Source organism: Oryctolagus cuniculus, chromosome 4 (genome assembly GCF_964237555.1).
Source record: "Oryctolagus cuniculus chromosome 4, mOryCun1.1, whole genome shotgun sequence".
Classification (NCBI taxonomy): domain Eukaryota; kingdom Metazoa; phylum Chordata; class Mammalia; order Lagomorpha; family Leporidae; genus Oryctolagus; species Oryctolagus cuniculus.
Window position 1 is genome coordinate 155,744,102 of NC_091435.1, and position 27,198 is coordinate 155,771,299.

General features: G+C 41.9%; 1 protein-coding gene across 3 annotated transcripts in view; it reads left to right on the forward strand.

Annotated features, from left to right (window-relative positions):
- KAT2B (lysine acetyltransferase 2B) overlaps nucleotides 1–27,198 on the forward strand; it is a 124,085-nt gene that overhangs the window by 74,211 nt on the left and 22,676 nt on the right. For 2 of the 3 annotated variants that reach the window (XM_051858848.2, XM_051858850.2), the window contains 4 exons: nucleotides 2,290–2,415; nucleotides 10,830–10,966; nucleotides 23,829–24,037; nucleotides 25,318–25,444. In XM_051858848.2, coding sequence (XP_051714808.1) covers nucleotides 2,290–2,415; nucleotides 10,830–10,966; nucleotides 23,829–24,037; nucleotides 25,318–25,444 — 599 coding nt within the window. The remainder of the gene's footprint in view (nucleotides 1–2,289; nucleotides 2,416–10,829; nucleotides 10,967–23,828; nucleotides 24,038–25,317; nucleotides 25,445–27,198) is intronic. The other variant, XM_051858849.2, reaches the window with a different exon arrangement.

Sequence of the window (27,198 nt, forward strand, 5' to 3'; positions counted from 1 at the left end):
TCCCTCCCACCCACAACACTCCCCTCTCCACTCCCTCTCCCCTTCCCTTCACACCAAGATTAATTTTCAATTATCTTTATATACAGAGGATCAATTTAGCATATATTAAGTAAAGATTTCCACGTTTGTTGCATGGATTTTAGATTGTTTTTTGGCATCCAAAATAAACTTCTCTTTTAATTTCATTTTCCATGAATTTTTGGAAGCACCTGCATATATTCCTATTTTCTTTACACACCAACTGCTATTCAGTTAGAAGTGTTGTGGGTTGTGTCTCTGTCACTTGGATCGCTTGTGCCATCCCTTTCTTGCCTGCTGGGAATGTCCTCTGGAGACTGAACTGTGACAGCTGAGAAACTTCGGAAAATTTAACCTTGATAGAGTATTGTTGTATAATCTGTAGACTGTTCTCTGTTTTTGCCTCTGGTTTATTAACGTGGTTTAGAGGCATGTGATATTGGGCTGTCCCATTGTTGTTGTTATGGAGTTTAATCATTTGGTTAAGGTAATATTCACCAGTTTTCTTCACTTTTTTGGTTGTAATCAGAAAGTGTGTTTGTCGGCCGGCGCCGCGGCTCACTAGGCTAATCCTCCGCTTTGCGGCGCTGGCACACCGGGTTCTAGTCCCGGTCGGGGTGCCGGATTCTGTCCTGGTTGCCCCTCTTCCAGGCCAGCTCTCTGCTATGGCCCGGGAGTGCAGTGGAGGATGGCCCAAGTCCTTGGGCCCTGCACCCCATGGGAGACCAGGAGAAGCACCTGGCTCCTGCCATGGGATCAGCACGGTGCACTGGCCGCAGCGCGCTGGCCGCGGCAGCCATTGGAGGGTGAACCAACGGCAAAGGAAGACCTTTCTTTCTGTCTCTCTCACTGTCCACTCTGCCTGTCAAAAAAAATAAAAATAAAAAAAAAATAAAAGAAAGTGTGTTTGTGACTATGCAAATATCCTGTCTTTGTAAAAAATTATACTCAGAAGGGTTAGCTTACATGCATGAATCTCTCTGAATCAGTTACTAAATGATGATTGGCAAGTGGTGATTACAGAGAGGGGAGAGACAGAGACACAGAGGTCTTCCATACTCCGATTCACTCCCCAGATGGCCGCAATAGCCAGGGCTGAACTAGGCTGAAGTCAGGAACCAGGAACTTCATCTGGGTCTCCCACACGGGTGGCAGGGGCCCAAGTATATGGGCCATCTTCCTCTGCTTTGCTGAGGCCATTAGCAGGGGCTGGATTGGAAGTGAAACAGCCAGGACATGAACTGGAGTGTCACAGGTGGTGGCTTTGCCTGCTATGCCTCAATGCTGGCTCCAAGTGGTGATTTTTAAAGAAGATTTCTTTATTTGAAAGGCAGAGTTATATACAGAGAGGGAGAAACAGAGACGGGGACAGGGAGACAGATCTTCCGTCCTCAAATGACTGCAGTGACTGGGACTGGACTAGGTCAAAGCTAGGAAGCTGGAACTCCATCCAGGTCTCCCACATGGATGGCAGGAGCCCAACACTTGGCCATCTTCCACTACTTTTCCTAGGTACATTAGCAGTGAAATAGAGTGGAAATGGAGCAGCCAGGACTCAAAGCAGTGCTCATGTGGTATGCAAGCATTGCAGGTAGTGGCTTAATCCACTGCACCACAGTGCCAACTCATTGGTGATTTTTTTTAAACTACTTTCCACCATTTTTTTCCTTACTTGTTTGTTGGCATCTGTAAGAAAGAGCTTTGCCTTCTCCTTTTTTGTTTGTTATTTATTTGTTATCAATACAGACTCAGTATCCTTATTTTATACAATGAGTTATGATCCATTACTGTCTTTATTATCTTGATGCACTGTACTTTTTAAAAAAAGATTTATTTTATTTATTTGAAATAAATTATAGAGAGAGAAGGAAAGATAGGAAGAGCGAAGTCTTCCATCCACTGATTAACTCCCCAAGTGGCCACAATGGCCAGAGCTGGGCTAGGTCAAAGTTAGGAGCTAGGAGCTTCATCCCAGCCTCCCACGTGGGTGCAGGGGCCCAGCACTTGGGAAATTTTCCGGTGCTTTCTCAGGTGCATCAGTAGGGAGCCGGATCAGAAGTGGAACAGCTGAGACTCCAACCAGCACCCATAGGGGATGCAGACGCAGCTCAACCAATTATGCCAGAACTCTGGCCCCAGCCCTGTGACTTTTATTTTAAAGATGACTTCTTTGTGGTTTTGGGACAGGAATAGGATGGTCTCATGTGCTCTTGGTTCCTTGTACCTAAGAAAGAAATTATCTAATACCTTCTTTTCTTTCTCTTGGGTCAGTTATCAATCCGCCTCCTGTGGCCAGGACAGTTTCCTACAATTCAAATTCATCTTCCCTTGAGCAGCCGAATGGAGGGAGTAGCAGTCCTGCCTGCAAAGCTGCTTCTGGGCTAGAGGCAAACCCAGGTAAGCTTGTATAAGGAGACCAGAGAGGACTCTGACTTGCCCTAGGAGCTCCATTATTGAGGAGGGAGCAACTGAAGACTTAGACCAATTGCAGATTGTGCATGTCCAGGGTTTGAGAGGCATTAAGAGAGGGAGGGAAGATAGAGAACTTCGATCTACTGGTTACTCTGTAGATATCTTCAATGACTGGGGCTCATTCGGGTCAGGCTGAAACCAGGGGCTGGGAGTGCTGTGTAGGTCTCCTGTATTGGTTGGCAGGAACCCAATTACATGAGCCATCACTGTTTCCTCCAAGAGTGGCATTGGCAGGAAGCTGGAGTCAGGAGTTGGAGGCGAGTATTGAACTCAGGCACTTTGATGTGGGATCTGGGCATTTTAACAGATGTCTTAAAACTATCATAACTTATCATAGCCCACCCATTTGGTGTGTTGACTGATAGTTGGCTGATCTCAGCTAGTCTCACTCAATCTTGGCTGGGCTTGCTTGTGCGTCTACCCATTGAATGGAGCCTCTGTCCTGGGCTTAAACTAAAGCAACTCTGCTCCACGTATTTCTCACCATCCTCCTGGGGCCATTGGGCTACCCAAAATATGTCATTCTTTTTTTTTTTTTTTTAAGATTTACTAATTTATTTGAAAGGCAGAGTCACAGAGAGGAAGAGACAAAGAGGAGGGGGTCTTCCATCTGCTGGTTCATTTCCTAAATGGCCAAAGCAGCTGGAGCTGCACCCATCTGAAGCCAGGAACCAGGAGCTTCCTCCAGGTCGCCCATGTAGGTTCAGGAGCCCAAGGACTTGGGCCATCTTCCACTGCTTGTCAAGGCCATAGCAGAGAGCTGAGTCGGAAATGGCGCAGCTGGGACTTGAACTGGCACCCACATGGGATGCTGGCAATGCAGGCGGCAGCTTTATCTTCTTTGCCACAGTGCCGACCCCATATGTCATTCTTATAATGATGAGGGAAGCACCAGAGAGCAAGTAGAAATGTATAGTGTCTTACAGCCTGGACTTAGGACTGGTAAACCATCACTTCTACCTTGTTTCATCATCCAAAGTGAGTCACATGGTCAAACTGAGTCTTGGGTTAGAGAAATTGAGAAATGTAGTTTATTCCTTTTGCTTCAGGAAAAATCACTAGAAAGTCACATGGCAAAGAGTGTGGATATCATGAGGCCAAAGAAATTGGTCTTCAGTGTAATCTACCACACAGGCAAAAACATCTCTCAATCCTAGAAGCACTTCACAGTTGTAAGGCTTATATCAAACAGGCTTAATATCAAACAAATCTTAATTCTGATCAAATTATTTTTCATATCTGCATACATTTTATTTTCCAAAGTAGATTGTGTGGCTACTTATAATAGAGAGGATGTCTTCCTTCATTTTCTGTTATTATAACTGAATAAAAAGAATGGGTTATTTATAAAGAATAGAGTTCTATTTAGCCCCTGATGCTGGAGACTGAGATGTCCAAAGGTATGGAGACAGCATCTGGTGCTGGCCTTCTTGCTGCACCTGCATGGTGGAGGGCATCACAAAGTGAGAAACAGGAAACACGTAGCTCCCTTCTCTCTTCCTCTTCTTTTTTTTTTTTCCTTTTCAAATTTTTAGCTATTTTTGTTTTTGATTAGTTTTTACAGATTTAATATGATTTGTAGATAGAATTATAAGAAAATAATGCTATTCTCTCCATCCCCCTTTCTCCTACCCTCTTTCTTTTTCTTTTCTTTCTTTCTTTCTTTCTTTTTTTTTTTTTTTTTTTGATTTATTTATTTGTTTGAAAGGCAGAGTTAGAGAGGGAGGGAAGGAGAGAGAGAGAGATCTTCCATCTGTTGGTTCACGTTTCAAATGGCAGCAGTGGCTGGAGCTGGGCCAATCTGAAGCCAGGGCCAGGAGCTTCTTTGGGGTCTCCCATGTGGGTGCAGAGGCCTGAGTACTTGGACCATTTTCCTCTGCTATCCCAGGCGCATTAGCAGGGAGCTGGATTGGAAGTGGAGCTGCTGGGGCCCCCATATGGGATGTCCATGCTGCAGGTGGTGGCTTAACCTGCTACGCCACAGTGCTGGTCCCCTTTTCTCCCTTCCTTTCTCCCTTTCTTTCTTTCTTTCTTTGAAGATAACATTTTAAATTTATACTGCAGTAAAAAGGCTTAATGCCTCATCAAATAAGTTTAACAAGAAAAAAGACTATAGTTTAGTGGGAATATAGACAATAGCTATAAACAGTAGCTGAATGGAAAAATGACCATTTCACCCATATACAGTAAATCTTAAAGTCATCACAGATCCTTAAAGCTGTAGTAGTATAACATTCTTAACTATTGGTTTGACAAAGGTATAAAATAAAGTTCCACCAAACTATGTTTGCAGGAATACTGATACACACAGGTATTTCTTTCTTCCTTTTTTTTTTTTTTTTTTTTTAATTTTAGCTTCCACAAGCAGTATTTGTCTGTGTCTGACTTACTTCTCTCAACATGGTGTCCTCCAGTTGTGTCCATTTGGCTGCAAATGGTAGAATTTTCTTATTTTTTGTAGTTGAATAATATTCCTTTGTGTATATATGCCAAATTTTTCTTTATACACTCATCTGATGGTGGACTTCTTGGTTGAATTCAAATTTGACTATTGTGAATAGTGTTGCTATAAATGTGGTGGTACAGGTATTTCTTTCATTCATTCTGTTCAAGTCTGCTGGCTATATACCTAGTAGTGGGACTGCTGGATCATATGGCAAGTCTGTTTCTAGTTTTTAAAGAAATCTCCACACTGTTTTTCACAGTGACTATATTAATTACATTCCCACCAACAATGTATATGTGTTTCCCTTTCTCCACATCCTTGCCAACATTTGTTAATCTGTGTTTTGTATTTTAGCCTTTCTGACAGGGGCAAGGTAATACCTCATTGTGGTTTTGATTTGTATTTCCCTGATGGCTAGTGATTTTTGAGCATTTTTTCATATATTTATTGGCCATTTGTATTTCTTATATTAGAACTGTTTATGGGGTCTTTTGTCCATTTCTCAACTGGATTGGTTGTTTTTTGTTGTTGAGTTTTTAAGTTGCTGATGTACTTGGGATATTAATCTTTTGTTGGTTAGGTAGCTTGTAATTTTTTTTCCCCATTCTGTTAGATGTCTCTTCCATTGATCGTTTCCTTTGCTGTGCAAAAACTTCTGAGTTTAGTTTTACTTTTTTTTTTTTTTTTTTTTTTTGACAGGCAGAGTGGACAGTGAGAGAGAGAGACAGAGAGAAAGGTCTTCCTTTGCCGTTGGTTCACCCTCCAATGGCCGCCGCGGCCGGCGCGCCGCAGCCGGCGCACCGCGCTAATCCGATGGCAGGAGCCAGGAGCCAGGTGCTTCTCCTGGTCTCCCATGGGGTGCAGGGCCCAAGCACCTGGGCCATCCTCCACTGCACTCCCTGGCCACAGCAGAGGGCTGGCCTGGAAGAGGGGCAACCGGGACAGAATCCGGCGCCCCGACCGGGACTAGAACCCGGTGTGCCGGCGCCGCAAGGCGGAGGATTAGCCTAGTGAGCCGCGGCGCCGGCCTAGTTTTACTTTTGTTGCCTGTGCTTTGAGGGTCTTGTCCTAGAAGTTGTCTCCTACACTGATGTCTTGGAGTGTTTTCCCTGCATTTTCTTTTAGCAACTTCATGGTCTCAGGTATTAAACTTAGGTCTTTGATCTGTCTTGAGTTGATATTTGTGTATGGTGAAAGGTGTGGATCTAATTTCATTCTTCTACATGTATACATCCAGCTTTGCCAGTCCCATTTGCTGAAGATACTAGCCTTACTCCACTGTATGGTCTGAACACTGTTTTCAAAAGTCAGTTGGCTGTTTGTACATGGATTAATTTCTGGGCTTTCTATTCTGTTCCATTGACTTATGTACTGGATTTTTATGCTGGTACTAAGCTTTTTTAATTACTGTTGCTCTGTAGTGTGCTTTGAAGTCACGTGTTGTGAAGCCTGCAGCTTGATTTTTTTTTTTTTTGGCTCGTGATCACTTTGGCTATTTGGGCTCTTTAGTGATTCCATACGAATTTTAGGATTCTTTTTTCTAATTCTGTAAAGAATGACATTGGCATTTTTTGATTTTGCTATATAATTTTTTTTAAAAATTTATTTAAGTTTATAAGTTTCATGTATTTCATATATATAGATTTAGGAACATAGTGAGACTTCCCACCCCACCCTTCTTCCCGCCCATGCTCCAACCCTTCTTTCTCCTCCCTCTCCCATTCCCACTCAATTTTTACAGAGATATACATTCAATTTACTTAGTGATCCTAAGACTAACCCTACACTAAATCAAAGAGTTCAACAAATAGTATGAGGAAAAAGCACTGTTCCTCAACAGAAGAGACAAGAGCTATAAACTATCATTGAATCTCAAAATGTCCATTTCATTCCTATTCATTACATTTTCGGTACTTTATTAGTTACCACAGATCAGGGAAAACATATGGTAGTTGGATAGGGATTGTGTTGCTTTAGGTAGTGTAGACATTTTAGTGACATTGATTCTTCCAAACCATGAGCAAGGAATAGCTTTTCATGTTTCTGTGTCCTTGATGATTTCTTTCATCCATGTTTGATAATTTTCATTGCAGCGATCTTTCACTTCTTTGGTTAAATTTATTCCTAAATATTAGATTTTTTATAGCTATTGTAAATGGGATTTCTTTCTTGATTTAATCATTAGCATGCAAAAAAACCTGCTTTTTTGTGTTTATTTTGTAAACTACAACTTTATTGAATTGGTTTATCAATTCTAACAGCTTTTTTGGTGGAGTGTTTAGGTTTTTCCATGTACAACATCGAGTCATCTGCAAACATGGATAATTTGACTTCCTCTTTTTCAATTTTAATGTCCTTTATTTCTTTCTTTTCCCTAATTGCTCTTTTTTTAAAGATTTATTTTTATTATTTATTTGAAAGACAGAGTTACAGAGAGAGGTAGAGACAGAGTGAGAGGTCTTCCATCCACTGGTTCACTCCTTGGATGGCCACAATGGCCAGAGCTGCACCAATCCAAAGCCAGGAGCCAGGAGCTTCTGCTGGGTCTCCCACGTGGGTGCAGGGTTCCAAGGACTTGGGCCATCTTCTACTGCTTTCCCAGGCCATAGTAGAGAGCTGGATCGGAAGAGGAGCAGCTGGGACTAGAACTGGCGCTCATATGGGATGCTGCAGGCTAGGGCTTTAACCCGCTGCGCCATAGCACCTGCAAATTGCTCTTTTTTTTTTTTTTTTTTTTTAATTAATTTATTTGAAAGAGTTATGGAGAGGTAGAGGCAGACAGAGAAAATCTTTCAACCGCTAGTTCACTCCCCGAATGGCATGAATGGCCGGAGCTGAGCTGATCCGAAGCCAAGAGCCAGGAGCTGCTTCTGGGCCTCCCACGTGGGTGCAGAAGTCAAAGGACTTGGGCCATCTTCTACTGCTTTCCCAGGCCATAGCAGAGAGCTGGATTGGAATTGGAGCAGCCGCGATTGGAACCAGTGCCCATATGGGATGTTGGCATTACACCACAGCACCAGCCCCCCCCAGTACTGATATACTTAACAATGATTAGAAGTAAATAAAAGCATGTTTTATCAAATTACCTCTTGAATTTTTAAAAAATTTTACAGTGACATACTTTATTTATTTTTAAAAAAATGTATTTATTTATTTATTTGAAAGGCAGAGTTAGAGAGTGAGAGAGGCAGAGAGAGAGAGAGAGGTCTTCCATCTGCTGGTTCACTCCCTAGATGGCCACAATGGCCAGAGCGGTGTCGAGCCAAAGCCAGGAGCCAGGAGCTTCCTCCGTGTCTCCCACACGAGTGCAGGGGCCCAAGAACTTAGGCCATCTTCCACTACCTTCCCAGGCCATAGTGGTGAGCTGGATCTGAAGTGGAGCAGTCAGGATTCTAACTGGCACCCACATATGGGATGCCAACACTGCAGGTGGTGGCTTTACTCACTGTGCCACAGAGCTGGGTCCCCTAATTGCTCTTGTTGAAACTTCGAGTACTCTATTGAAGAATAGTGATAAAAGTGTTCATCTTGTTCCAGATCTGAGGGGAAATGCTTTCAGCTTTTCACCATCCAGTATAATATGGACTATTGGTTTGTGTATATGAGCAAATTTTTTAAAACGTTTTTATTTAATGAATGTATTTTTTCATACACTTTTAGGAATAAAAGAAGTGTTAAAGAGGGAGAGAAGAGGATCTTGTATGAAGCACAGGATATTTAGCATGTGCCACATTCTTTCTCCTGTTCCGAGGGCGATCTCACTAATCAGTGCAGAAAGTCTTCCAGGAAGCTAGGATGCAGCGTCAGATGGTTTCTTATCATGAACTATTAGCAATCTATCAGTCTTGGAGCATATGACATATACATATTACAAAATAAATACTTTGTATCATTATTACTGGGCAGTCAGGGAATTTGAAGATTTATTGTTCAAAAGTCTGGAAATACTCTCATTGATCTCCAAAACTGACAACAAGAGAAAATATAAAAATACAGACTCAACAAAAGCCATTTAGCAAGTAATATGTAATGTTTCTGGAAGCATCTTCTATAGAAAAGATTCTGAATGTTGCTCGGTTCCTTTTTAACGAAAGATACTATTTTCTATGGAAATACGCTCAGTGAGATTCACACCTGAGGAATATATTAAATATATATTTAATTATTATTTAATAATTAAATTATATTAAAGTGGTTTTAGAGATTTATTTTTTATTTATCTGAAGGGGAGAGTGTTGGGGGAGACAGAGAGAGAGAAAGGAGAGAACCCTCCCTTATGTCAGTTCACTTCTAAAGTGCCAACGATAACTGGACCAGGCTTGGCTAAAGCCAGGGCCCAGATACACAATTCAGATATTTCACGTGACTGTCAGGATTCCAAATAGTTGAGCTGTCATTGCTGCCTCCAGGGTTTGTGTTGGCAGTCTGCTGGATTTGGGAGCCAAAAGTGGGTATCAAAGCCATGCACTCCAGATGTGGGATGTATCTTAACCAGATCATTTTGGGGTGGGTGTTCGGTCCAGAAGTTAAGTCACTTCTTGGAAGCCCACATCCCAAATCAAAATGCCTTGTTTAGAGTCTCTACTCTCTTTCCAGTGCAGCTTCCTACAAATGTACACCCTGGGAAGCAGTGGCTGATCGCTCAAGTACTTAGGTCTCTGCTACCCATGTGGAAGACCCAGGTTGAGTTCCAGGTTACTGGCTTTGGCATGACACAGCCCTGGCTGTTGGCATAAGGGAGTGAACCAGCAAATGATAGATTTCTCTCAGTCTCTTTTTGCCTTTCAAATAAACAGTGAAATACATAAATTTTTTAAAAATTTAATTTTAAAAGATTTATTTATTATTTGAAAGATTTATTTATTTATTTGAAAAGCAGTTACAGAGAGGTGGAGGCAGAGAGGGAGAGACAGAAAGGTCTGCCATCCGCTGGTTCACTTCCCAAATGGCTACAATGGCCGGAGCTGGGCCAATCCAAAGCCAGGAGACAGGAGCTTTCCCTGGGTCTCCCACGTACATGCAGGGGCCCAAGGACTTGGACCATCTTCTACTGCTTTCCCAGGCCATAGCAGAGAGCTGGATCAGAAGTGGAGCAACTGGAATGCGAACTGGCACCCATATGGGATGCCAGCACTGCAGACAGCAGCTTTACCTGCTATACCACAGTGCCGGCTGCTAAATAAATTTTTTAAAACAATTAATGGAAAATGGCATCAAAGGTTAAGCTTATTAAAAAAATAAAATGGATCATTTAGAAGTGAAAATTAAATTAATTCTCTATTTAATTTATTAAATATAAAGCAATTCACTAGTATTTTTCTAATATCTGACACATATATAACACAGATGCATAGACATGTAGACAAAAATATCAGTAAGGATCTAGAAGCCATAACAAGCTTGAGCTAATGGATGTATAGAGATCATGAATTCTCAAAATTACAAAATACACATTCTTTCCAAGAAGACACTGCCCTGCATAGTTATAAGCGCTGTTTTTATGATAGGCATTGAGCAAATCTCAAAATGTTTTGACATTTTAGTGTCATATGGATTATGTTCTCTGTCTACAAAGAACTGTATTAGAGATTCAAAACCAATGGTAACTAGAATCACTTCATTATGTTTGTCAGGAAGAAACATGTGTCTCAATAACTCACATATCAAAGTAAAAAATTATCGCAGGAAATAGAAAATATCCAAAATGGGCCTAGGGTTGGCAGTTATTGTGACCGCCTCCCTCCCTCTCCCTCCTTTTGTTAGGACCTTGGTAAAGGGAGGGTGACCTCCATACTTACCAATGCTATTAGAAAAGCAGTTGGATATATTAGCATGTGCTGTACATTTTTGTGTTTAAAACCATATTTTTTTCCTTTTATTTTTATTACCATAGGCGAAAAGAGGAAAATGAATGACTCTCATGTTCTGGAGGAGGCCAAGAAACCCCGAGTCATGGGGGATATTCCAATGGAATTAATCCATGAGGTGATGTCCACCATCACAGACCCTGCAGCAATGCTTGGACCAGAGGTCAGCAGGGTAAACCTGGGTAGTCAACTGGTAGGCCCCCTTCCACCCTCCTGGCTATTCCAGCTGTTGAAAATGGGTGTGGAAATGCTGGTGGTAGTGTGTTATGCTCCCTGGTTTGTATTTAACCTGGTGGTCCACGTGGGGAGGGCAGGAACATGTGAGGAAGAGGAAATTTCCCCTTGATGAATGTCATATCACAGGGCCACATACAGTTGAAGGCATCCTTCCAACCAACTTTTTTTTTTTTTAATTCATTTATTTGAAAGGCAGAGTTACAGAGAGAGGGGTAGGGGAGAAACAGAGACAGAGATCTTCTATCTGCTGGTTCACTCCTCAATTGGCTGTAAACCGCTGGGGCTGTGTCAGGCTGAAGCCAGGAGGCAGGAGTTTCCTCCATGCCTCCCATGTGGGCACAGGGACCCAAGGACTTGGGCTGTCCTCTGCTGCCCTCCCCAGTGCATCAGCAGGGAGCTGGACCAGAAGCGGAGCAGCTGGGGACTCCAGCTGGCTCACATGTAGGATGCAGGCGTCACAGGCGGCACCTCACCCTTCATGCCACAATGCCATTCCCTGACCCTAACTTTATCTTATGATGTTTCAAATCCTCTAAAGTGTTCTGATACTTCTGTGATAAAAAATCCAGACATGCTTCACCTGGGGTCAGCATTAGTTCACATAATACCACAGTTGCTTTTCCTGTTTCTGTATTTCTCCCTTTCTCTGGTGAACCATTTAGAACCATTTCAGAGTTAAAAGCAGAAGTTACACATTTTACCCCTAACACTTTTCACATGTATCCCATAAAAATAAGGCTATTCTCTTACATACCTACAATGCAGTTATGTATGGCTTTTAGAAAAATTTAGTGTGGTCACAATATTTTCTTCTCTTTTTTTAAAAAATACTTTCCATTTCAAAAAAGCTTTACATTTACAACAAAAGTTGTGAAGCTGTACAGAGCTCCTATGTACTCAACACCCAGCTTCCCCTATTATTAATATCTTATATTAATGTCTTTGTCACAATTTTAAAAAGCATATTGCTTCTCCTACTATTAGCATCTCATTTAATATATTTGAACTAGTGAACTGCAACAGCTTCCCTTGTTTTCATTCATCCAAACTCTCTCCTACCTTTCCCTGCCACTTCGAATCATTCTGTGTTCATGTGTGTTAACTTTCACACATACTTTAACTCCCACATATACTGTGTTCATACTTCGTTAACTCCCACATATCAGGGAGAATAGTGATATTTGTCTTTCTGTGTAATAAACATCGTGGAGCAGGTATCTCTTCGATACAATGATTTCATGTCTTTTGGATATATACCTAGTATTGGGATTGCTGCAACATATGGCAGTTCTATTTCTAGTTTTTAAGAAATCATCATGGGGCCAGCGTTGTGGTGTAGTGGGTTAAGCTGCCACCTGCTGTGCCAGCATCCCATATGGGCACCTGTTCGAGACCCGGCTGCTCCACTTCCCATCCAGCTCTCTGCTGTGGCCTGGGAAAGCAGTGAAAGAAGGCCCAAGTGCTTGGACCCCTGTACCCTGTGGGAGACCTGGAAGAAACTCCTGGATCCTGGCTCTGGATCAGCGCAGCTCTGGCCATTGCAGCAATTGGGGAGTGGATAGAAGACCTCTCTTTCTCTCTGCCTTTCCTTCTCTCTCTGTGTAACTCTGACTTTTAAAATAAATAAATAAAATCTTTAAAAAAAAAAAAAAAGAAATCACCATTATGTTTTCCATAGTGGCTATACCAAGTTATAGCCTCACTCATTGGGTATAAGAGTTCCCCTTTCTCTACATCCTCACCAGCATTTGTTAACTTTGTATTTTTTTGATAATAGCCAATAGGGGTGAGGTGATAACTCATTGTGGTTTTCTTTTTAATAGAAAGTTTTTACTTAATAAATATAAATTTCAAAAGTACAACTTTTGGATTACAGAGGTTCTTCCCCCCATAACCACCCTCCCATCCGCAACCATCCCATCTCCCACTTCCTCTCCCATCCCATTCTACATTAAGATTCATTTTTAATTATCTTTATATACAGAAGATCAACTTTATAGAAAGTAAATATTTCAGCAGTTTGCACCCACACAGACACACAAAGTATAAAGTACTGTTTGAAGACTAGTTTTACTGTTAATTTGCATAGTGCAACACTTTAAGGACAGAGGTCCTACATGGGGAGCAAGTGCACAGCGACTCCTGTTACTGATTTAATAATTGACACTCTTATTTATGATGTCAGTAATCACCCGAGGCTCTTGTCATGAGCTGCAAAGGCCATGGAAGCCTCTTGAGTTCACAAACTCCGACCTTATTTAGACAAGGCTATAATCAAAGTGGAAGTTCTCACCTCCCTTCAGAGAAAGGTACCTCCTTCTTTGATGGCCTGTTCTTTCTGCTGAGCTCTCACAGAGATCTTTCATGTAGGTCATTTTTTGCCATAGTGTCTTGGCTTTCCATGCCTGAGGAACTCTCATGGGCTTTTTAGCCAGATCTAAATGCCTTAAGGACTGATTCTGAGGCCAGAGTGCTGTTTATGGCATTTGTCATTCTATGAGTCTGCTGTGTATCCCGCTTCCCATGTTGGACCATTCTCTCCTTTTTAATTCTGTCAATTATTATTAGTGGACACTGGTCTTATTTATGTGATCCCTTTGACACTTAACCCTATCTTTATGATCAATTATGAACTTAAGCTGATCACTTTAACTAGTAAGATGGCATTGGTACCTGCCAACTCATTGTGGTTTTGATTTGCATTTCCCTGATGGCTAGTGACATTGAGTATTTTTTCATGTATTTCTTGGCCATTTGACTTTCTTCTTTTGAGGACTGTCTATTCAGGTCCTTAGCCAATTTTTTTTCTTTTTAAAGATTATTTATTTGAAAGCAGAGTTACAAATAGAGAGAGAAGGAGAGACAGAGAGAGATCTTCCATCCTCTGAGTCCCTCTCTATGTGGCCACAACAACCAGGGCTTGCCCAGGCTGAAGCCAGGAGCCAGAAGCCCCCTGTGGATCTCCCATCTGGCTGCAGGGGCCCAAGGACTTGGGCCATGTTCCCCTACTTTTCAAGGCACAGTACTAGGAAGCTGGATCAGAAGCAGAGCAGCTGGTTCTTGAACTGCCACCCATATGGGATGGCCGCACTGCAGGCCTTTAACCCTTAACCCTTAACCCACAGCATCCTTGCACAGCACTGGCCTCCTTTGCCCATCTCTTAACTGGATTGGTTGCTTTTTTGTTGATGAGATTTTTAAATTGCTGATATATTTGGGATGTTAATCCTTCATTGGACAGGTGGCTCGCAAATATTTTTTTCCATTCTGTTGGATGTTTCTCCACTCTGTTGCTTGTTTACTTTGCTGTGCAAAAGCTTGCGAATGTAGTATAATCCCAGTTGTCTAGTTTTGCTCTTGGTGAATGTGCTTTGGGGATCTTATCCAAGAAATCATTGCCTACATCAATGTCTTGAAGTGTTTTCACTGTGTTGTTTTTTTTTTTTGCCTAGCAATTTCGTAGTTTCAGTTCCTACGTTTAGGTCTTTGATCCATCTTTAGCTGATGTTTTTATATTGTGAGAGGTAGGAATTCAATTACATTCTTGATGTGTATATCCATTTTTTCCATCACCATTTGTTGAAAAGACTATCCTTTCCCCAGTGTATGTTCTTGGCACCTTTGTCAAAAATCAATGAGCTGTATGTGCATGGATTCACTTCTGGGTTCCCTGTTCTGTCCCATTGATCTGTGTGCCAGTTTTTATGCCATGTTATTTTGATTACTACAACTTTTGAAAGTATGCTTTGAAATCAAGTACTATAATGCCCCTTGCTTTTATCTATTTGCTCAGGACTTTTTGACTACTCTGCATCTTTTGTGATTCCATATGAATTTTAGGGTTGTTTTGTCTAACTCTGTAAAGAATGTCATTTGTATTTTGATAGGGATTGCATTGAATATGCAGGTTGCTTTAGATAGCATGTACATTTTAATGATACTAATTTTTCCAATTCACAAACAAGCAACAAGTTTCCATGTTTCCTTGTCCTTGATACTCTTTGATCAGTGTTATAATTTTCACTGTAGACATCTTCTACTTTGGATAAATTTATTCCTAAATATTCTACATTACTTGTAGCTATTGTTAATGGGATTTCACCAGTATTTTATAATTTTAATTGTTGAAATCTTTCACTTCTGTAGATAAATTTACTCCCAAATATTTTAAATTTTTTGTAGCTATTGTGAATGGGATTTCTTTATTTCACTTTCAGCAAGATCATTATTGATATATAGAAATACTACTGTTTTTTGTATGTTGATTTTTATATCCTGTGATTTTACTGAATTGTTTTATCAGTTCTAATAGCTTTTTACTGAAGTGTTTAGGTTTTTCCATGTACAAAATTACATCAGCTGAAAGCATGGATATTTTGACTTCCTTCTTTCCAATTTCATTGCCCTGTATTTTTTTCTGTTCCCTAATTACTCTTGCTAAACTTTCTATTGAGATGGTTATATGATTTTTGTTTTCATTCTGTTGATGTGATTTATGATACTGATTTGTGAATGTTGAACGATCTTTGCATCGCAGAGATAAATCTCACTTGATCATAATATATGATCTTTTTGATATAGTGTTGGACTAGTTTGCTAATATTTGTTGAGAATTTTTGCACCTATGTTCTTCAGGGATATTGGGCTACAGTTTCATTTTTGTACTTTTGTCTTTGGTTTTGATATCAGAGTAATGTTGGCCTCATTAAAAGAATTTGGCAGAGGGGCTGGTGTTGTGGCACAGCAGGTTAAGCTGAGACTTGTGATGCTGGCATATGGTATCAGAATGCTGGTTTCTATGTTGGCTGCTCCAGTTCCAATACAGCTTAATACTAATGCTCCTGGGAAGGCAGTGAATATGACTCACTGCCACTCATGTGGGAGACACAGATGGAGTTCTTGGCTTCTGGCTTCTGCCTGGATGTTGTAGCCATTTGTGAAATGAACTGAACTAGCAGACAGAAGATTTATCTCTGTGTGTCTCCCTCTTTTTATATTGTCTGCCTCTCAAATAAGTAAATTGATCTTTTAAATAAAGATTAGCCAAATTCCCTCCTTTTCAAAATTTTGGAGTAGTTTGAAGAGTGTTAGATTTAATTCCTCTTTAATTATTTTGTAGAGTTCAGGTGTGATGCCATGAAAAGTCCAAGACTTTTCATTATTGCTTCAGTCTTTTTTTTTTTTTTAAGATTTTTAATTTATTTTCCTTGAAAGTCCAAGTTACACAGAGAGAGAAGGAGAGACAGAGAGAGAAGAGAGAGAGAGATCTTCCATCCGATGGTTCACTCCCCAGATGGCCGCAACGGCTGGAGCTGTGCCAATGCGAAGCCAGGAGCCAGGAATGTGTTCCAGGTCTCCCACATGACTTGGGCCATCTTCTACTGCTATCCCAGGCCATAGCAGAGAACTGGATCAGAAGAGGAGCAGCCGGGACTTGAACCGGCGCCCATAAGGGATGCCAGCACTGCAGACAGCAGCTTTACCCACTGCGCCGGCCCACTGCCTCAGTCTTGTTACCTGTTATGAGTCTCATTTAGATTTTCTATATCATCTTGATTTAATCTTGGTAGGTTATATGTATCCAAGAATTTATCCTCTCTTCGAGGTTTTCCAATTTGTTGTTCATGGTACTTTCTTATGATCTTTTGTGTTTTTGTGGTGTCAGTTGTAATATTTCCCTTTTCATTTTAATTATTTATTTTTAAAATATTATTTATCTTTTCCTCTTTTTTCCTTTGTTAGTCTGGCTAAAAGTTTGTCTATTTTGTTTACCCTTTCAAAAAGCCAGCTTTTTCTTTTGTTGATTTTTTTTTACTTTTTTTTAAGTTGCAGTTTCATTTATTTCTGCTTTGATGTTTATTATTTCTTGCCTACTTCTAAATTTGGTTTGCTCTTGCTTTTCTTTTTTTTAAAGATTTATTTTATTTATTTGAAAGACAGAGTTACAAAGAGAGGTAGAGCCAAAGCAAGAGAGAGAGGTCTTCCATCCGATGGTTCACTCCCCAAATGAGCACGATGGCCAGAGCTGAGCTGGTCTGAATCCAGGAGCCAGTAGCCTCTTCCGAGTCCCTCTAGAGTACAGGGGCCCAAGGACTTGGGCTGTCCTACACTGCCCTCCCAGGCCATAGCAGAGAGCTAGATCAGAAGTGGAGTAGCTGGGACACGAATCAGCACTCATATGGAGATGCCAATGATGCAGGCCAGGGCCTCAACCCGTCACAGCGCCAGTCCCCGCTCTTTCCTTTCTAAAGTCCCTGAGATAAATTTTTAGGTTATTTACTTGAGTTCTATTTTTTTGATATATGCACTTAATGCTATAAACTTTCCTGTTATTACTCTGCTGTATCACACAGATTTTGGGCTGTAATATTTTCATTTTAATTTGTTTCAAGAAATTTTTAAATTGTCTTTTTTTTTTTTTAATTTATTTTTTTGACAGGTAGAGTGGACAGTGAGAGAGAGAGAGAGAGACAGAGAGAAAGGTCTTCCTTTGCCGTTGGTTCACCCTCCAATGGCCGCCACGGCCGGCGCACTGCAGCCGGCACACCGCGCTGATCTGATGGCAGGAGTCAGGTGCTTCTCCTGGTCTCCTATGCGGGTGCAGGGCCCAAGCACTTGGGCCATCCTCCACTGCACTCCCTGGCCACGGCAGAGAGCTGGCCTGGAAGAGGGGCAACCGGGACAGAATCCGGCGCCCTGACCAGGACTGGAACCCAGTGTGCCGGTGCCACAAGGCAGAGGATTAGCCTAGTGAGCCACGGCGCCGGCCTAAATTGTATTTTTAATTCATTGAGATCCCTTGGTCATTTGGTAGCATGTTATCCAATTTCCATGTAATTTTTTTTTTAAGATTTATTTATTTGAAAGACATAGTTACAGAGAGGCAGAGGCAGATGCACACACACACACACGCACACAGAGAGAGAGAGAGAGAGAGAGGTCTTCCATCTGCTGGTTCACTCCCCACATGGCTGCAATGACCAAAGCTGGGCCAATCTGAAGCCTGGAGCCAGGAGCTTCTTCTGAGTCTCTCATGCAGATGTAGGGCCCTTGGGCCCTCTTCTACTGCTTTCCCAGGCTGTAGCAGAGAGCTGGATGGGAAGTGCTCACTGGAACCGACACCTATATGGGATGCTGGCATTGCAGGCTTTACTTGCTGTGCCACAGCACCGGCCCTCCATGTAGTCTTTTTTTTTTTTTTTTTGACAGAGTTAGAGAGAGAGAGACAGAGAGACAGAGAGAAAGGTCTTCTTACCGTTGGTTCACCCCCAAAATGGCTGCTATGGCCGGCGCACTGCGCGGATCTGAAGCCAGGAGCCAGGTGCTTCTTCCTGAGCTCCCATACAGGTGCAGGGCCCAAGGACTTGGGCCATCCTCCACTGCCTTCCCGGACCACAGCAGAGAGCTGGCCTGGAAGAGGAGCAACCGGGACAGAACCGCCACCCCAACCGGGACTAGAACCCGGGGTGCTGGCGCTGCAGGCGGAGGATTAGCCTAGTGAGCCATGGCGCCGGCCTCCATGTAGTCTTAAATTTTCTATTTTTCTTTTTGTTGATTTCTAGTTTTATTCCTTTGTTGCTTGTAAAGATACATGATATGATTTCAAATTTATGTAATTTTTGGAGACATGATTTGTAGCATGTTTTATGATCTATCCTATAAAATGTTCCATGTGAAGATGAGAAGAATGTGTATTTTGTAGCTGTTGAATGAAAAGTTATTTAAAGGTCTGTTAGGTCCCTTTGTGTATGGTGTGATTCAACTCTGATGTGTATTTTTGATTTTCTGTCTGAATGATCTATCCATTGATGACAGGAAGGTGCTGAAGTCTCCCACTACTGTATTGGAATCTGTTTTTCTCTTTAGAGCTAATATTTGCTTTGTATATTTGTCTAGTCTTGTGTTGGGTACATATATACTTATGATTGTTATATCTTCTTGGTGAATTGGTTCTCTTATATGTAATATCTCTTTATCTGTTTAAGTTTTGATTTAAGGTCTATTTTATCTGATATGAGTATAGCTACCCCAGCTCAATTTTGGTTTCCATGTGCGTGGTATATCCTTTTCCAAACTTTCAGTTTCAGTCTATGTGTGTATTTATCTATGAAAGGAGTTTCTTTGATGTAGCATATAGCTGAGTGTTGTTTTTTTTTTTTTTTTTTTAATCCATTCAGCCAACCTATTTCTTTTGACTGGAGAATTTAATGCATTTACATTCAAGATTAATATTGATAAATATGGAGTAACTCTTATCATTTTGATTGGCTACTGATTGTTAGCAGATTGGGTACTGATGTATTTTCATGATAAATACTTATTTTTATTTTTTAAAATTTGTTTTGTTTATTTGAATGACAGAGTTACTGAGAGGGTGAGACAGAGAAAGATCTTCCATCTGCTGGCTCACTCACCAAATGGCCACAATGGCCAGGGCTGGGCCAGGCTAAAGCCAGAAGCCAGGAGCTTCATTTGGTTTCCCAAAGGGGTGGCAGGGGGCTGTCTTCCTGGGCCATCTTCCACTGCTCTCCAACGCACATTAGCAGGGACCTGGATTGGAGGTGGAACAGCTGGGTCTTGAACTGGGGCCCATATGGGATGCCAGTGTTGCAGGTGACAGCTTAACCCACTGTGTCACAACACTGGCCCCATAATGACTTCTAAGATAGGACTCCTTTTAGGATTTTTTTCTACAACTGGGCTAGTGGCGATGGATTCTTTGATTTGTGCCTGTCTAAGAAATACTTTGTCTTTCACTTATAAAGAATAGCTTTGCTAGATAATAATATTCTTGATTGGAAGTTTTCTTTCAAGACATTGACAATATTATCCAACTCTCCTCTGGCCTCTAGGGTTTCTGTTGAGAAATCTGCTGTTAGTCTAAAGGGTTTTCCTAGGCCAGTGCCACGGCTCAATAGGCTAATCCTCCACCTTGCGGCGCTGGCACACTGGGTTCTAGTCCCAGTCGGGGCACCGGATTCTGTCCCGGTTGCCCCTCTTCCAGGCCAGCTCTCTGCTGTGGCCAGGGAGTGCAGTGGAGGATGGCCCAAGTGCTTGGGCCCTGCACCCGCATGGGAGACCAGGAGAAGCACCTGGCTCCTGCCTTCGGATCAGTGCGGTGCGCCGGCCGCGGTGGCCATTGGAGTGTGAACCAACAGCAAAAAGGAAGACCTTTCTCTCTGTCTCTCTCTCTCACTGTCCACTCTGCCTGTCAAAAAAATAAATAAATTAAAATACAAAAAAAAATAAAGGGTTTTCCTTTATATGTAACTTGATGTTTTCTTCTGTCTTTAGGATTCTCTCCTTCTTAGCTTTTGAAAATTTGACTATAATATACCTTGAAGAAAGTGTTTTTTGGTTGAGGCTGGTTTGGGTCCTGAATATGTCTGGTTTAACTTCTTATATCTTGATGCCCCCATCTCTTTCAAGACTTGGGGTGGGGAACAGGGCGCAGTTGTGGCAAAATGGATTAAGCTACTTGTGTAATGCCAGCATCCCATATCAAAGCCCTCTAGTTCTGATTGCTTGCTTCTGATCCAGCTGTCTGGTAATGTGCCTGGGAAAGCAGTGGAATATGGACCAACTACTTAGGCCTCTGCACCCACAAGGGAGACCTGGGTGGAGTACCAGGCTCCTGGTTTCAGCCTGGCCCAGCCCTTGCTGCTGTAGCCATTTGGGAAATGAACCAGTAGAAGGAAGAGCTGTTCCTCTCTCCATCTCTCTCTTTCTCTCTGTTACTGTACCTTTCAAATAAATATAATATGTCTTTAGGGGTCAGCGCTGTGGTGCAGCAGATTAAATCCCTGGCCTGCAGTGACGACATCCTGTATGGGTGCTGGTTCAAGTTCTGGCTGCTCCGCTTCCAATCCAGCTCTCTGCTATAGCCTGCTAAAGCAGTAGATGATGACCCAAGTCCTTGGGCCCCTGTACTCACATGGGAGACCCGGAAGAAGCTCCTGGCTCCTGGCTTTTGATTGGCCCAGCTCTCACCATTTGCAGCCGTTTGGGGAGTGAACTAATGGATGGAAGATCTCTTTCTCTCTACCTCTTCCTCTCTGTAACTATGCCTTTAAATAAATACATCTTTAAAATATACATATATATATCCTTAAAATAATAATAATAAATTTTATTAGGTAGATTATCAATGCCTATTTCCTTCTGTTCTTCAGGTGTTTCCAGAATACAAATATTTGTTCACCTAAAGGGATCCAATATGACTCTACAGACTGTCTTCATTCTTTTTAATTCTTTTCTCTTTATTTCTATCTGGCTGAGTTATTTCATATTTCTTGTCCTCAGGATCAGAAATTCTTTCTTTTGCTTGGTCTATTATGTTGTTGAATCTCTCAAACTTACTTTTTATTTCATTTATTAAGTTTTTCAGCTTCAGAATTCCTGATTGATGCTTTTAAATCATTTCTGTCACTCTGTATTTCTCATGTCTTACATTGTTTTCCTCATTTCTTTGAATTGTCTGTCTGAATTCTCATACATATCATTGAATTTCCTTAAGATCATTATTTTGAATTCTTTTTTAGGCACATCATAGATTTCTTTCAAATCAGGATCTAGTTCTGGGGAGCTATGCTGTTCCTTTGGAGGTGTCATGCTCCCTTGCTCCTTCATGTTTCTCCTGTCCCTACGTTGATACCTGCATACCTGATACAGCAGTTCATTTTTCATTATGGAGTAGTTTTCATTGGAAAAGACTTTTTTGTTTAGATGAAATGTGTGGTGTCAGTGTGAGATTTCTTTGGCATTGATTCTAGATTAGCTCAGAATCCTAACCTATGAGGGGGTTCTTCATCTCTAATCGGTGTCAGCAGTGTCTGGGAGTGCCACAGTTGTCCCTCTTGCAGTGGTCTTGGAGGTAGTTGTTTGTCTTTGAAGTGGCAATGAATTTCCAAAGCTGCGTGTCTTCAGTCCCCAGAGAGCTGGGTGTCCGTCACACTGCAGTTTGTGATTTCTGGATCCTCATTCCTGATGCTGTGGAACACCTAGAGTTCTATCACCTTGTCTCGTTGGGCAGACCTGACTGATGCTGGGGCTTCTGCCCAGTAATCCCACAGAAGCTGGTGCAGAGGAATCTGCTCTCTGCTGTGGCTCTGACTGTGGGCTTCTGGTGGTGATGGGGTACTGGCTGTCCTCTAAGACAGAGTGCAGCTTAGCAGCAGCTGTTCCACAGTAGCACAGGTCTGGGCCTTTGGGGCCAGAGGGAGGCAATGTGTGTTGTTTTCTTGAAACAGAGAAGTCACTTAGTCCCTAGTCAGGTTTGTTTTTTTTTTTTTTTAAGATTTATTTATTTGAAAGGCAGAGTTCCAGAGAGACAGAGGCAGAGAGAGAAAGAGAGATCTTCCATTTGCTGGTTCACTCCCCAGATGGCCGCAATGGCTGGAGCTGGGCCGATTTGAAGCCAGGAGCCTGGAGCTTCTTCTGGGTCACCCATGTGGGTGCAGGAGCCTAAGGACTTGGGCCATCTTCTGCTTTCCCAGGGCTTAGCAGAGAGCTGGATTGGAAGTGGAGCAGCCGGGACTTGAACTGGCACCCATATGGGATGCAGGCACTGCAGGTGGCAGCCTTACCCTCTATGCCACAGAACTGACCCCCCTTGTGAGTTTTTTAGACTGGATTTAAAGTCATTGAGAACTATGGGATTCTTTCACAGTTAGGGCTGCTGGTCTGCCATGATGGTGGGGGTTGTGGAGCTTTCTATTTAACATTTTTCTTGCAAGATGGAGCCCTGCCCTGGCTTGAGAGCCAGGTAGGAGTTACAGTATGCATTGGTTCTCTCTCTCTGCTAGCTTTTAGAGTTTCGGTGGTTTAGAGTTCCCTCCCTCCCTCCCTCCCTCCCTTCCTTCCTTCTTTCTTTTATGATTTATTTATTTGTTTGAAAGGCAAAGTTACAGAGAAAGAAGGAAAGACAGAGAGAGAGAGAGAGAGAGAGAGAGAGCTAGCTAGCTTCTGTTCTCTGGGTTCATTTCCCAAATGGCCACAGTGGCCAGGGTTAGGTCAAGCTGAAGCCAGGAGCTAGAAGCTTTATCTGCATCTCTCACATGGGTGCAGGAACCAAAGTGCTTGGACCATCTTCTGTGGCTTTCCCAGGCACATTAGTAGGGAGCTGAGTTGGAAGTGGAGCATCTGGGACTCCAGCTGGTGCCTGTTTGGGATGCCAGCATTGCAGGTTGTGGCTTAACCCATATGCCACTGTGGCTTCAATGCTATGCCGCAGTGGCAGCTCCTCTCATTACTTCTTTCCTGAACTTTTCCCTCAGTCCTTTTCCTGGGATCATGGTCCTTCCTTAGTTGCTCTGGTTCTTCTCTGTGGTAGAGGCAAGTGCAGGGCCTCTGTCCACCATCTTGGCTCCATGCTACACCTATTCTTGGACTTATTGTCTGTGGCTGCTTTTGTCCTGCAGCCAGAGTTGAGTACTTGTGACAGAGACCTAATTGTTTGCAATGTCTATGATATTTTTTATCTGGCCCTTTATAGAAAAATTTGCTGACCCTTAATTTTGTACCAGATTTCATCCATGTACACCTGCAGTACTTTAGTTTCTCAAAGTGCTTTACCTACCTCTTCTATTTTGTCTTTATAACTTGTATACACGTGAGTGTACCCATGTGAGTATGTGTATTGGTAAATGCACATGTGTGTGAATTTAGGACCCAGAAAATCCACAAATAAGTATCTTACTAGAGCAAAGAAGAGAAGGTTTGCTGTGTTCCGTCCACACTGTCTTAAGAGAGTTAGTCTTTGTGATTTTCTGCTCTCTTCTCTATCCCAGACCAATTTTCTGTCAGCCCATTCAGCAAGGGATGAGGCAGCAAGGCTGGAAGAGCGCAGGGGTGTGATTGAATTTCACGTGGTTGGCAATTCCCTGAACCAAAAGCCGAACAAGAGGATCCTGATGTGGCTGGTCGGCCTGCAGAATGTGTTCTCCCATCAGCTGCCCCGAATGCCAAAAGAGTATATCACGCGGCTCGTCTTTGACCCGTAAGTTTTGTGTTAGCTCTTCCTCCTTCTTTGTTTCCTTTTACAATGGAAGACAAACTACTTAGATGGTGAAAGTCTGCCACAGTCTACCACAGAAGTCTCTTCTCCCTCCTGCGATGATGTGCTATGGAGTTTCATCAAGCTGATTTTCATGTCAAAAGGTACTGCAGTTGATTTCCCCACAATTTACACATTTTTCTTTTATAAATATTTATTTATTTGAAAGGCAGGAAGACAGAGAAAAAGAGAGAGAGAGAGATATCTTCCATCACGGTTTACTTCCCACATGGCCACAAATATTTGTTCACTTTATAGAACTCCATGCAGGTCTCCATGAGTGTCTGGTGCCCAATTACTTGGGCCATCTTCTGCTTCTTTCCCATGCACATTAGCATACAGCTGGGTCAGAAGCTGGACAGCTGGGACTTTAACCAGCACTCCCATATCAGATGCCAGCATCTCAGGCAGTGGTTTAATGGGCTGTGCCACAACTCCAGCCTCTATAATTTCTTGTTAATGATGATGAAGCTTTATATTTTAAGTTTTTTGGTGACTATGCTGTGTTCGTTTACTATAGAGTAGAGAGAACTACACACTAAGACGATATCCCACTTTTTTTTTTTTTTTAATAGTCAAAAGGCTTCTAGTTTTAATACCTTAACTAGGTTTCATTGTTGCCCATATTGGTAAAAGTTGGGAAAATTATTGAGAAATAAGTCAAATTAACTCTGCAAATCCATTGTTTTAAATTTTTTTTTAAAACCCTAAACCCCAAATTGATTTATTTAAATGTATTTTGACATATATAGCTCAACAGCCTATGTGGACTCTGATCTTCTTGTGTGACAATTCAGAATGATACTTGAGACAGAGAGAGGGTCTGATGGGGGTCTGGCAAACTGTACATGTGAATTTCATATTCTTCCATATTGTTTCTGTAATATTTTTGACTAAGGCTAAACTTGTCGAGGACATGTGTTTGACCATTGCTTCATGTCCGCCCCTGACCTCCCACCCTGGGGTCCTTGGTGTGGGGGCTGCCAGTGCCACAGTACTCCATGCACACTCTGTTCTCTATCTGTAAGCTGCAGATGGTTCCTAGGTGACTGGTGTTTTGTTGTGGTGGGCACTGTGAAGAAGGCTTGTGCTGGCAAGCTTGATCTAAGAAGCCCAGAATAAAGGATGGTCTAACAAGATAGTGACCAGATGAAGGCATACCCCTAAAAATATATTTCTGTAATGTGGATAGTAAAACTTTAATGTAATTTTATTCTTTTCAGGAAACACAAAACCCTCGCTTTAATTAAAGATGGCCGTGTTATTGGTGGTATATGTTTCCGTATGTTCCCATCCCAAGGATTCACAGAGATTGTTTTCTGTGCTGTAACTTCAAATGAACAAGTCAAGGTAAGAGTAATCCAAGGTCTCAGAAGAAAAGGAGAACGTGGGGCTTCTTGCTAGAGCTGCAGAGCTTGGGAAGTTCTCTGTGCTGTGTCCAGAGAGGGCTCCAGTAGAATTCAGGACTACACTCACTGCAAGTATATGGATATGTTATGTGAGAATAGGTGGCTCCACACACCACTAAGTAAGGCTGTACCGTGGCTTTGTTGGACCTTGGGGCAAGGTACAGGGAAACTGTATAACCCAATGTGAAATTTACATGTAATTCAGCAAATGAAAGGATATTTGAAATAAAGCTCAGTTTTCATTTTCATTGTCAGTTTACACACACACACACACACACACAACTGGTAACACTGAATCATTAGAAAGGGTATAATTGATGTGGACTAGGATAAAAATTTGGCCAGTTTACACTTCTCAAAGATTTCTTAAGACTTTGTCCCTTGTCTGTAAAGGGGAGTTGTGGAAAATTTGCATAAGTTTATGATTAAATTTTAGAGTATTCATGGAGGTTTTGGCATGTGCTGGAATTTTTTTTAAATTTGTTTTCTTGTTTTGTTTCTTTTTCATGTCATGGTTTACCTTCCCAATAGTTCTTGGCATCAGTCCCTCCCTGGGAACTGTAGCTATGATTTAATGTTTTTTTTTTCTTAAGATTTATTTATTTACTTGAAAGAGTAACAAATACACAGAAAGAGAGAGAGAAAGAGAGAGAGAGAGACAGAGGCAGATCAGAAAGAGGTCTTTCATCCTGTGGTTCACTCCCCAAATAGCTGTAACAGCTGGAGCTCCGTGCTGCAGGCAGGAGCCCGGAACCCCACCCAGGTCTCCCATCTGAGTGGCAGGTTCAAATCAAGTGGATTTTACCCTTCTAGCACCCTTCACCTTGGACTAGCCACAGTTCAGGTGCTGGCAGAGATGCCAGAATTGAAACAATGCAGGCTTAAGGACATCTTTGGCTCCTTCGCCTTCAAAGAAGCAATGCTATTTACATAAACCAAAAATAAGTCACTGAAAGGGATTATTCTGTACTTGAGGGTGACAACCAATGCAGTTGGTACTTTTGCTTTCATTAGTGGCTTTTTTTTCTCAAGTCACAGTGCCAAGTACAGCTGCTGTGATGTAGTTGTTCTCACAAAGCACAAGTGGAGCTTTTTGTCTTTGACTTCTAGCATTAAGTACCAAAAGGCAAATGCGATTCAGCAGCCTTACGTTTATCATTCTGACTGGGGCAGTAAAGACCCACGTTTGCGTGAAACGGATCTCTGGCTTCTTTTCAAGGAATTCTGACAGTATGTCTTTAGATGGTGCTGTTGCTGTATTTATCATTTTTTCTCCTTAACCAAAATGAAAGTGTCCAAATGTCCAAATCTTTCCAAATATAGAGTGTTTAGGGCCCTACTTAAAGGACAATTTTGTTTGAGCTTTCATGGAGTGAAGACTTGGGAAATATGCCATTGCTTTGTAATTTTGGGAAAAGTTTACATAGCTTTTGTTTTCAATGATAGCTACACCAGGCTCCTTGTTTGGAAAGGTTGATTAAGGTTGACTTGGACACTTTTAGGGATACTGCAGGAAACCGAAGGTATTTACTATGAATTGGATACTTTGTCTTTTTACTTCCCAGAAGGGCAATTTATTTTTTTTTCTCTCAAACCACGTAATTTTCTAAAGACTTGAAGGAAGGTGGCCAAACAACACAAACTCAGTAGGAAGAGCTGGACAAAAAATAACTTTTTATGACTCAAAATTTCAGT